We start from the raw sequence: 12089 nt of genomic DNA on the forward strand, positions 1-12089 counted from the left end.
CAGCAAAAAGTACTTTGCCCTATCTATCCTATCGATTTGATTCAAGATCCTAACCTGAATTAAATCTCCTCTTAACACTCTTTCCAGGCAATACAAGTCTAGTTTATATATTTTGTTTTCATAATTCATCCCTTGGAGCCCTATTTGTGTTCTTATGAATCTGTGCTACACTTGTTCCAAAGTCAATATATCTGCTCTAAATTGCAGTACCCAGAACTTTATGCAGTATGCCAGGTGTTGTCTAACCAAGGAACATTACTATAGTTTAACTTTCTCTCCACTATATTCTAGTCATCTAATTACAAAAATTAACATTCCACTTACCAGGTTTGCCTATATTTTGTACCTAAACGCATTTTAATGATCCATGCATTTAGACTCTTAAAATGCTTTTGATTTCTACTGTTGATAGGGATTCATTAACTATCTGCGTATATTCTCCATTTTGTATTTGTTTATGGGCCATACCTCATACTTCGTTGCAGTGAGATCCTTCTTTCAGTTTTGCCCATTCCTTTTATCAATGCCTTTTAGTCATTTTATCATCTAACCACAGTACTTACCACTTATTATTGTCTCGTTGGCAAACAATAGTGTTAACCACTTTGTTATTTATATCAATGATGCATACACTGGCTGGTTGAGAACCCAGCACAGATCCTTGTGCAACACCATGCGTCACTTCCTTCTAAATCTAATGTCATGTTAGAATACTGTAATGTACAACGTTGCTGTTAGTTCTCAACAGTGGAATCCTTCATTTTGTTCTACAGTTTGTTAAATAGTTGATCACAGAATGATGGTAACACCATTAGATGTGGGACATATCATTTATGCAAATACTAGGTTTAATTGCAGCCCTTATTCTGAGGAATAAATAACATTTATAAGATTGGTTATATCATTCAATATTCAAGAACTTAGTTGGGGTGGGGCTCACTAAATCTGCTCATATGCAGCAGTAATCAGTAAAAGACAATTCATTTGACAAAAGAAATTGAGAGGTAGATGAAAAACTTTTAGATTTGATGTCATGCCTCTATGGTGTGTCCATTTTCTTGATACCTTCTTGGGTTTAATTAAAATACATGCTTGAATTGATGATAAAATCTGCCAACCATGATATTAAAGTACTGGGATTGAGGAGTTATAAATACTTCTTATTATTTGACTTTTAGCTTAAAGGGGCAATAAAACTATGAAATACTCCATAATCTGACAACAAAGGAGTGTTTTCATTGAGATATCTTCCAATAAGCTCGAGAAAATGATCATTTGAAGATCAGATTAATTTTAAAATTGGCTTTCTATTGGTAAACACAATTGATGAACAAAAGCTGGGATTCCTTGGATGAGTTCAAATTAAAAACGTGACTTTTAAAAAGGTATAGGTAAAATAAAACAAAAAAAACTCAAGTGGAGCAAAGAACTAGAGGGAAACAAAATCATTAGAAAGCTAAAGTATACAATGAGGAAAGACAGTGGATTACAGAAAAAAATGTTAAATCATTTTATAAATATAAAAGCTAGCAGAAGAATAAAATTAAGGAGGACTCCAGTTTGCAATGTCAGTACTGGAGAGCTACTGCGCCTCTGATTGGCGAGCATCTCTCCTACGTGGGATTTCAGTGCTGTACTGGTTGGTGCAATGATTTACTATTTACACATTACAACAGGGGTTCTGCTGCCAATTAGGCACAGTACTTCATTCTGTTGGGGTTTCCAAAGATTGAGTCAACAGGAGTGTCACCAGCTTTCATCTTGGACGTCAGGATCCCCCTTGCCTGCATTAAATTCTGCTCTTTATCTCAGTTTTGAGCAAAAGTTATAATGGAAACAAGGAGGAGATTGACCAAAAAGATAGGTTTACTGCAGAAGTAGCACTGTTAAAAAACTGATGAAGCTTAATATGGAAATGTGCTACGCCCTGAGGGAAGTCAGAGAGGAAATAGCAGAGGTGTCGACCACATCCTTGGATAATGGAAGTTGTGACAGAACAAGAGAGTTGCCAATGTAAAGTTCAGGAGGAGATTAAATTAGATAACAATAGTCAGCTGTAAAATGGTAGCACAGAAGCTTCTAGATACCATTAACACAAAATAAAATTAATACTTATTTTGAAAGACCAGGACTAAGTATAGGCAGCTTGGATTTGCAAATGACAATTGATATCTGACAAATTCAGTTGAACCTTTTGAGAAAATAACAATATATTAGTCCATGAAACAATTGGATGTTGCATATTTAGTTTTTGAAGAGGAGTTTGTTAAATGCCAAATGATGAGACTTACAGATAATCTTTTTTTAAGGGAATCTGGCAGCATGGAACGGAAGTTGGTCAAAGGATATAAAAACAAAGAATAGTAGTTAATAGGTATCTTTCAAACTAGAAGGTTGTAAACAGAGGTGTTCCGCAGGGGAACACTATTGGGAACATAACTGGGATCATTAAGAAAAATGGGAATTATTTTCCTTATAGCATAAAATGTTATAAGGAGATCTGACAAAGGTGTCCACAATTATTATTGAATGGATGGCTGTACTGTACTATTCAGTCAAAGAAACTATCAAATCTATAAATAGAGAGGCGGACGTACCACCAGAGCTTCAGTGAAGGCTCTCACTGATGACGTTACCTAGTCATGCTGACGAAACATCTGAAAACAAACCTTCCAGCTCAGTGAGCTAACTTACATCCATATCATCAACCTGAGCTGCAGATCTTCTCAAAAATCGCTAACTATCAAATCTGTTACATTCTTCCCCAAAGCTTCCAAACGCCTGCTTATTTCTGGCAGATTGGAAGGGCTCTTCTTTGCATTTAACTCCCAGGTTTCAGAATTTCCTCTCAAATGTTAATAAATCTTCAGACTGCAGACATACATGCTTACGAATTAGAAGATGGAGTCAACCATTCAGTCCTTAAAGCCAGCTCCATCATTCAATAAAATTGTGGCTCATCTTCCTGCAGTCTCATAGCTGCATTCCTACCTACCCCAACAACCTTTGACATTCTTACTAACAAGAATATATCTACATCTGCCATACAACAATTCAAGGACTTCCACCACCTTTTTAAGAAGAGAATTCCAAAGATGCATGACCCTCAGAGAAAAAAATGCCTTATCTCTGTTTTAAATGAACGATTCCTGATTTTTAAAGTTACCCCGGTTCTAAATTTGTTTACATAAGGAAGCATTCCCTTTACACCTACCCTGTCAAGCGCTTTCAGGTATTAGCCCAGTAAGCCTTCTCTGAATAGCCTCCAATATATTTATATTCTTCCTTAAATAGGGAGACCAATATTGTGCACAGTACTTCAGATGCAGTATCATCAGTACCCTGTATAACTGAAGCATAATCTCTTAACTTCTGTATTCAATTCCTCTTATGATAAATTATAATCCTCCTAGCTTTCTGAATTACTTGCTGTAAAATATAATTTTGTGTAGTTCATGCATGAGAATTCTCTGCAATCTCTCTCATTATTTTGATAATATGCTTTTTTTCACTTGCTGAAAAATAGATAATCTCACATTTGCCCAAATTATACTCTATTTGCCACATCTTTACCTACTCAGTCTATGTATAGGTTTGTAAACTATATGTCCCCTTTACAGCTTTCCTCCAACCTATCATTGTGTTGTCAACAAATTTGGTGACTATACCTTCCATCCCTCCATTTAGGTCATTTGTATTCATTGTAAACAGTTGAAGACCTGACACACCACATGTTACATTTCACTAACCTGAAAAAGACTCATTCAGGTCTGCGTTCTGCTTCATGTTAGGCAGCCAATCTTCTATCCATGCCAATATGCTAACCCCAACAACATTAGCTTTAGGTTTTCATCACAATCTTTGACATGGAGCTTATCAAATGGCTTTTATAAATCTAAGTATGCAATACATCTAAAGTATGTATTACTTCATCAATAGCTTGGTCAAACATGGTTTCCCTATCAAGAAAACCATATTGGTTTTGCATGATTACCTTGAATTTATCTAAGTGCCCTCTTAGTTAGTAATAGCTTATTTAGTAATAGCTTCTAACATTTTTCCAATTTAAGCTAACTTAGTCTCTGTTCCTTTTTGAATAAATTTGCTATCTTCTCGTCTAACGAGAACGCCTCCAAACAAAGGAGCTTTTGATAATTAAAACTATCTCACTAGTCACTTCTTTTAAATGAATTCCTTCAGGATCCAGGTATTTGTAATTCTGCAGCTCCAACAATTTACTAAAAATGACAAAAAATATCATTGGAAATTTCCTGAGTTCCTCCCTGCCTTTTATTTCTTTGATCTATCACTCCTTATGAAAGTTACTTGAATACTTAATAATGAAGACTGATGAAAAATACCATTCCATTTTCCATTAGTAATTCTAAAGATGCACTTTCTATAAGACTTATGCTCACTTTGTTAATTCTTTTTTTCTTTAAATATTCATAAAAAACACTTCTATCTATTAGTATATTTCTGGCTATGTCTTTCTCAAACTGTATTTTTTCCCCTCTTTATTCATCTTTTTAGTCATTAATTGTTGTTTTTATACTCCATCCAATCTTCTGACCAGCCATCTGTCTTTTACAATCGTATGCAACTGCATCTCTATCGACTTATACTTCAATCTAATTTGTCAATTCACTTTCAGCTCTGCTTTCAGGACCCACATTTTAAAATAAAGTCTTAGATGCACTCCTTTCTCCCTCAAATGAAATGTAAACTACAATCATAATCACTGCTACCTAGGGGTATTTACACAATGAGATTGTTGATTAATCATGTCTCATTGCATCATACAAGGTCTAGTACAATCTGCTCTCAGAGATGTCAATTCTAGGCTGTTGGCTGAGCTCAGATTTCAGGCCCTTGGAGATTCCTCCCTAAGATTCCCAAATTGCAAAACCCCATTCAATTGATTCCAGATACTTGGACCTACAGCAGAGTACTCATTCTGAGTAGCAGCCCTTCTATAATCTCCCTTGAGCACAATTTCCCTCCCAGCAGTTCATTAAGTGGAGTCACCAAATTATTTCTCATCCTTTTACTGTCAGACTCCATGACCTTGTTCTACTCCTGATAGACCTTGCGACCCGTTCTCACAACTGTCTCTGATATTGATAATTCAGTGCCCTTGATAATATTATTAACATCCCAGTGTTTAGAAATTTCCAAGTGACCATGGGAATACCATGAGAAAATTTTTGGTAAACTACAAAAACATATCAACAAAAATAAAAACATTAGAAGTATACCATTCCTGGAGGTGAATCATACATTAAGAAATAGATGGTAATTTAACATGGAAAACAATAATGGACAAATGTGCACTGATCCACCATGCATGTCACTAATCAAAGAGCAAGGGTTTTCAGATTCATATTGTCAGAACATTAGAACTATAATATTTGATTATAAGCTGCAGTCTTATGAAAACTCTGCTGGAAAAGTGGTTAAAGCAGCATCAATAACTACTAACTTTCCTGCCTATTCTGAATTTAATTAGTAGGAAGTTGGTTTTGCTTCAGTAATATTGTGCACTCTGTTGGCATTCGGTAATATTTTATCACATTGATATAAATAGTTAACAATTACAATAACAAGTGTCTAGAGCATCTATCAAGTGTAGCGTTTGTACAGCTTCTGTGCTAATTAGCAGTCTGAGGTCTGGCGTCTGTTGTAGTGTTGCCTTAATACTTCAGATACCTTCACAATGTGCAGCCCCTTTACTATATAATCTAACCAATAAAACTATCACTCTGTAATATACAGTACTTATCAGAGCATCAAAATTTAATCATTATTTCTCCTGGCCAGGGAAATCTAGAACCTGGGGACACTACCTCAGGATAAAGAGTCAATCATTAAAACCTGAGAGAAGTATAAATTTCTTCACTCAAAATGTTGCAATTCTTTACATTTTTTGAGAATCCAACATTGTGCATATTTAAGGCTGTGACAGCTACATTTTAGGTCTCTCCTGGAATCCAAGGATACGGGGAGTAGTTGGTAAGGTGGAGCTGAGGCAGAGATCAAGAATGATTATATTGAATAATAGAGCAGGCTTGGGGGTGCAGGTTATATGGTCTTCTAAGCCTATTTCTTACATTGTAATAAAATAGGAGACCCTCACCAAAACATTTGATCACCTACTCTGAGTGAAATTTGCATTCTTCATATGCAATCAGTGTTGCCTTGTCTCAATTATATTCATCCGCCAATTAAAGGCTGAGCATACCCTCCCCAATGTTAAACTGAAATCAATTGCCAAGTCTCAGCCTGACCACAAATGAATGGATTCTCCTCCAGTATTACTGACTAATAGAAAAATGTTTAAATGGCTGGTGCCATGTTGCAAGCATATGATCTTCTTCAAGATCTGCTACAAATAGGTTTGTTCTATTGTTAGATTTCAGATGCTTTAAAATGAGACAATAGCTGGAACCGGAAACTGGTTAAGTATATAGAAAACAGAAAGAAATACTGAAAGTTGCAAGTGCTATAGTTCAGAAAGAAAATATGACAGAGCTTTTTCAGATAGGTTCAATTATATCCAAAAGACGACCTTACATATGGACGAAAATTTAAAATTTTTCCATTTCTGCACAAACATAATTCATATCATACAAATCAAGGTTATTTTTCTACATTATTGCCAGTTTTAGAAATAAGCAGCTCAATTTCATCCTTGTAATCATGCATTCTTCTTTACCTAAATCTTTTCATCATAACTGGGCATGAGATAAATCAGTGGGGAGAAGCAAAATAACTCCCCCAATAAAGAGACTGAGATGCCATGAAGCAAAATGACATAATGTGTATGTAAATCTCAATTTCCATTTGTTGACAATGAGATTAGGCTTTGGGTTCAATATCTAAAATAATGTGCAGTCAAAGCAGCTTTATTCCAGATACTCTATATACCCACTATAATATTCTTCATAGTTATGAGGTAACAGATAAACGGATTAAATGTTTCATGAAAATCTCCGAGCTGGAACAAAAAGTGTCCATCATGCCCATTCCTGCCTACATTAATGTTTCTGGCTCAATTGAGTACCAACCAGCTAATTAGGGACAGCTGGTCATTAGGACTGCTGACTACTTTGCACATGTCCAGTAAGGCTCCCATTAAACCACAGGCCAAGGGCTGGTGTCCACCTGTAATGTGGTCAGGCTGAGACCTGGCAATCGATTTCAGTTTAACATTGTGGAGGGTATGCTCAGCCTTTAATTGGCAGATGAATATAATTGAGACAAGACAACACTGATTGCAGAGGATCAAGGGACATAGGAATTAGAAGAACCAGAAAGGTATTCGACCTTTTGCATCTCCACCACTGGTTAACAAGATCATGGCCTTTCCTATAGGCTTTGTGCCAATGAATATCAAACCTAACTTCCTTCCCATGGTCCATGTGCACCATAATATGGAATGGTTCACATAAAATGTAAGTCAATTGCCTTTTTAATCATTTGAATTACCAATTAATTGCACACTTAGAAAGGCAGGGAGGCATCCTACATTATTGGCACCCTACTTTGTGAACATGTGGCCAAACTGACTGTAAAATCTATCCCATGCTTTTTGGTCAGACAAGTGAAGGCTATATACTAAATGCAGACTCAACAAGCACTGATATCTCATCATATAAGGAGAGGCTGAACAGGTTGGGGTTGTTTTCCCCGGAGTGTCAGAGGCTGAGGGATGACCTTATAGAGGTTTACATAATTATGAGGGGCATGGATAGGATAAATAGACAAAGTATTTTCCCTGGGTTGGGGGAGTCCAGAACTAGAGAGCATAAGTTTAGAATGAGAGGGGAAAGATATAAAAGAGACCTAAGAGGCAACTTTTTCACACAGAGGGTGGTACATGTATGGAATGAGCCACCAGAGGAAGTGGTGGAGGCTGGTGCAATTGCAAGATTTAAAAGGCATTTGGATGGGTATATGAATAGGAAGGGTTTGGAGGGATATGCGCCGGGTGCTGGCAGGTAGGACTAGATTGGGTTGGGATATCTGGTCGGCATAGATGGGTTGGACCGAAGGGTCTGTTTCCATGCTGTACATCTCTATGACTCTAATTGGATTGTCATATTTTACCCTATAGACTCAGATTGGAGTGGTTAAAGAGTTCAAACTCTTTTTATTTAAAAAAAAAATTGGCAAGGTTGAGATGAACAGCTTTGACTCATGGTTTATTCTCACTGCCAGAGAATATACTTTATTATCAAACTTTATAGGCTACTGCCAGCTTTGTACACTACAGGATGCATAATAAAATGACCCCCTTTTCACAGTCACTCGAATATTACCTCATAACACCATCTTCCCAACAAGTAGTATAAAGAAGGGTCATTAGGCTTCAGCTCAATGGCCTTGTCGATGTGCTCCTAGAAGAATATCAAGAAACACAAGTTAGATGGTAAACTTACTAATATTGCAGTTCAAAGTCAGCAGATTCTGATCGAAAGTATCCAAAATACACATCCAAAACCAGAAGATATAGCTCAGTCCAATATTTCTATTTTTGTTCTTTATTTAGCTATAATTTAATTTTTTTTTTGTCTTTGCCATAAAGACCTTACATAAATTCAAGGGATGCTAAGCAGGTGTTCTATTGCTGGAAGTGCCAACTATCTTATAATGATAACCTAAGGTCTTGTCTGCTTACTCAGGTGAATGTAAAAGATCCCATGACACTATTTGAAGTTGAGCAGTGTCTTGGACATTAATATTTCTCCAGTAATTTATATCTTGACAGGTGAACTGATCTTTTATTTCAGGCACAGCAGTAAATGGAAGCCAAACACCTCTCATTTGTGGTAAAACTGCAAAGTTGAAGGGCACTATAAGTAGGAATAGGAATAGATAGGCAGTAATTCAGGAATGTGGAAGCTGCACTAAATAATTACTGGATTCTGGGTAATCCACAATGGAGGACAGGGAAAAGTTGTGGCTGTAAGAGCTGCTCCTTTCTTCAGATATTTTAGGTGTTGGAGCTGATTTCCTCGAATTCCAGGAACAATAGAGTCATAGAGATGTACAGCATGGAAATGGACCCTTCGGTCCAACCTGTCCATGCCAACCAGACATCCCAACCCAGTCTAGTCCCACCTGCCAGCACCTATAACTACTGTTTTATAAGCTGTTACATTGTTTTGGAACTTTGGGGAATAAAAGATCAAAACAAGGCACTTTCAAAAGAAGGAAGAGAGACAAAGGATGGACCACATGGTCAGTGAATAAAACGAGAAAGAAATCTACACTGCTGTCTGACATTGCAGTGAATCTGCACAGCTACTGCCTTTGCTGTTTGAGTTCAAGTATCTCTGAACATCGGAGTGCGTCTCTAAGAAAAATTAAACAGTGAAGTTCACAGCTGACCTTGGAAGAACGTGTGTGGGAGAGTTCACATCACAAGAGCAGCTAAGTACATAGTTTTAAAGTATAACATTGCTGTTCTTTTTCTAACTCTACAATAGTGAATACAGTGGGTTCTTTTATGATAATATGTTTTATTGAGATCTGTCTCTTGATTTAAATTTTAAAAATATAAAACATAGGTAACAAATTAGCCTGGAGCAGTGTTTTTTTAAAGTAATAAGACTGTGCTATTTTCTGGATAGCACAATCTGGATCTGTAGATTGTGAAGGTGAAAAGATGGCTATTAGTACAATGATGTGCTCATCCTGTCAGATGTTGGAGATTAGGAAGAGTTTCCATGTTACTGAAGATTATGTCTGCAGTAAGTATCTTTGGTTGTGAATCCTATCAAATCGCATGGATTGGTTACAGCGGCAGATAGAAGCAATGAGCAATTTACAGGAGCTAGGTGATGATGGATGGCAGTTATAGGAAGGGAGAAAAACTGCAGATAAGAGTCAGGTTAGATGGGTTACCTCCAGTAAAGGTAGGAGAGGGAGGCAGATAGTGTGGGGTCACCTGTGGTCATCAAGGGTCAAAAAAATATGCTGTTTTGGAAAATGTAAGGGGTGATGCACTCTCAGGGAATGTAGCACGAAAAGCCAAGTTTCTGGCTCTAATGTAACGAGGGATATGTCAGGTTCCAGGCAATTGATTGTGATAGGGGACTCTCTAGTCAGAGTCACAGACAGACTTTTCTGCAGCTGACAGCGAGAACACAGAATGGTGTGTTGCCTTCCTGGTGCCAGGATCAAGGATATCTCTGAGAGAATGCAGAGTATTCTCAATGGGAAGAGGGACCAGCAAGAGATCATTGTACACATTGGAACTAACAACATAGAAAAGGAAAAAGGATGAGATTCTGAAGGGAGAATATAGGAAGTTAGGAAGGAATTTAAAAAGGAGTCCTGCAGGGTTAGTAATCCTGGAATACTCCTGGTGCTACAAGCTAGTGAGGAAAGGAATAGGAGGATAAAGCAGATTTATGTGTGTCTGAGGAATAGGAGGATAAAGCAGATTTATGTGTGTCTGACGAGTTGGTGCAGGTGAGAAGGTTTCACATTTTTGGATCATTGGAATCTCTTCTGGGCTAGAAGTGATCTGTATAAGAAGGAAGGATTGCACCTGAATTAGAAGGGGACTAATATACTGGCAGTGAGATTTGCTAGAGCTGCTTGGAAGGATTTAAACTAGTAAGATGGGTGGGTGGGGGGTGGGACCCAAGGACATATTGAGGAAAGAGATCAGTCTGAGACTGGTATAGCTGGGAAAAGGAGCAAGTCCATCAGTCAGGACAGGCAGGAACAAAGCAGAGAACGAGGTAGGACTGACAAATTAAACAGAATTTATTTCAATGCAAGAGGCCTAACAGAGATATCCTTGATCCTGGTACCAGGGCATGGTCAGGAATGTGGGACTGGGATAACATAACAATTACTGAGATGTGGCTCAGGACTGACACTTAATGTTCCAGGATCCAAGTTCTACAGGAAGAATAGAAAGAGTGGCAAGAGGGGGAGTGGCATTTTGATAAGGGATAACATTATGACTGTACTTAGGGAGGATATTCCTGGGAATATGTCCAGGGAAGTTATTTGGGTGGAACTGAGAAATAAGAAGGGGATGATCACCTTTTTGGGATTGTACTATATACCCCCCCAATAGCTAGTGGGGAAATTGAAAATCAAATTTGTAAGGAGATCTCAGTTATCTGTAAGATGATAGGGTAGTTATTTTAAGTTCCAAACATAAAGTAGGACCCCATAGTCAAAGAATGTGGTAGTAGAAAAGCACAGCCAGTCAGGCAGCATCAGAGGAGTTGGAGAATCGACGTTTTGGACATAAGTTCTTCATCAGCAATGAGGCTTGCGGCCCAAGGGGGCTGAGAGATAAACGGGAGGAGGTGGGCTTAAGGGTTTAGATGGAGAGGAATTTGTTCAGTGTGTACAAGAAAATTTTCTGATTCAGTATATGGATGTACCTACTAGAGGAGGTGCAAAACTTGACGTCCTCTTGGGAAATAAGGCAGGGCAGGTGACTGACGTGTCAGTGGGGGAGCACTTTGGGGCCAGCGACCATAATTCTATTAGTTTTAAAGTAGTGATGGAAAAGGATAGACCAGATCTAAAAGTCTATGTTCTAAATTGGAGAAAGGCCAATTTTGATGGTATTAGGCAAGCACTTTCAAAGGTTGATTGGGGGTGGATGGTTACTGGTAAAGGTACAGATGGAAAATGGGAAGCCTTCAAAAATGAGATAACAAGAGTCCAGAGACAGTACTACCTGTTAGGGAGAAAGCAAAGGCTTGTAAGCATAGGAAATGCTGGATGACTAGAGAAATTGAGGTTTTGGACAAGAAAAAGAAGGAAGCATACGTCAGGTGTAGACAACAGAGATCAAGTGGCTCCTTAAAAGCGTACAGTGGCACTGGGATTATACTTAAGATGGCAATCAGGACAGCAAAAAGGGGACAGCAGATAGCTTGGGCAAATAGGGTTAAGGAGAATCCAAAGAGTTTTTATAAATACATTAAGGACAAAAGGATAACTGGGAAAGAAAAGGGTCCATCAAAGATCAGCAAAGCAGCCTATGTTTGGAACCGCAGGAAATGGGGAACATACTAAACAAGAATTTTGCATCAGTATTTACTGTTGAG

General features: G+C 37.8%; 1 protein-coding gene across 2 annotated transcripts in view; it reads right to left on the reverse strand.

Moving 5' to 3' along the window:
• Positions 1–12089, reverse strand: part of LOC122553844 (regulator of microtubule dynamics protein 3-like) — a 265040-nt gene that overhangs the window by 36174 nt on the left and 216777 nt on the right. For both annotated transcript variants that reach the window (XM_087990143.1, XM_043698252.2), the window contains exon 8: positions 8322–8399. In XM_087990143.1, coding sequence (XP_087846269.1) covers positions 8322–8399 — 78 coding nt within the window. The remainder of the gene's footprint in view (positions 1–8321; positions 8400–12089) is intronic.

The sequence above is a fragment of the Chiloscyllium plagiosum genome, unplaced genomic scaffold (assembly GCF_037043375.1).
Source record: "Chiloscyllium plagiosum isolate Xiang-an unplaced genomic scaffold, Cpla_swu_hap1 HiC_scaffold_8, whole genome shotgun sequence".
NCBI classification, from domain to species: domain Eukaryota; kingdom Metazoa; phylum Chordata; class Chondrichthyes; order Orectolobiformes; family Hemiscylliidae; genus Chiloscyllium; species Chiloscyllium plagiosum.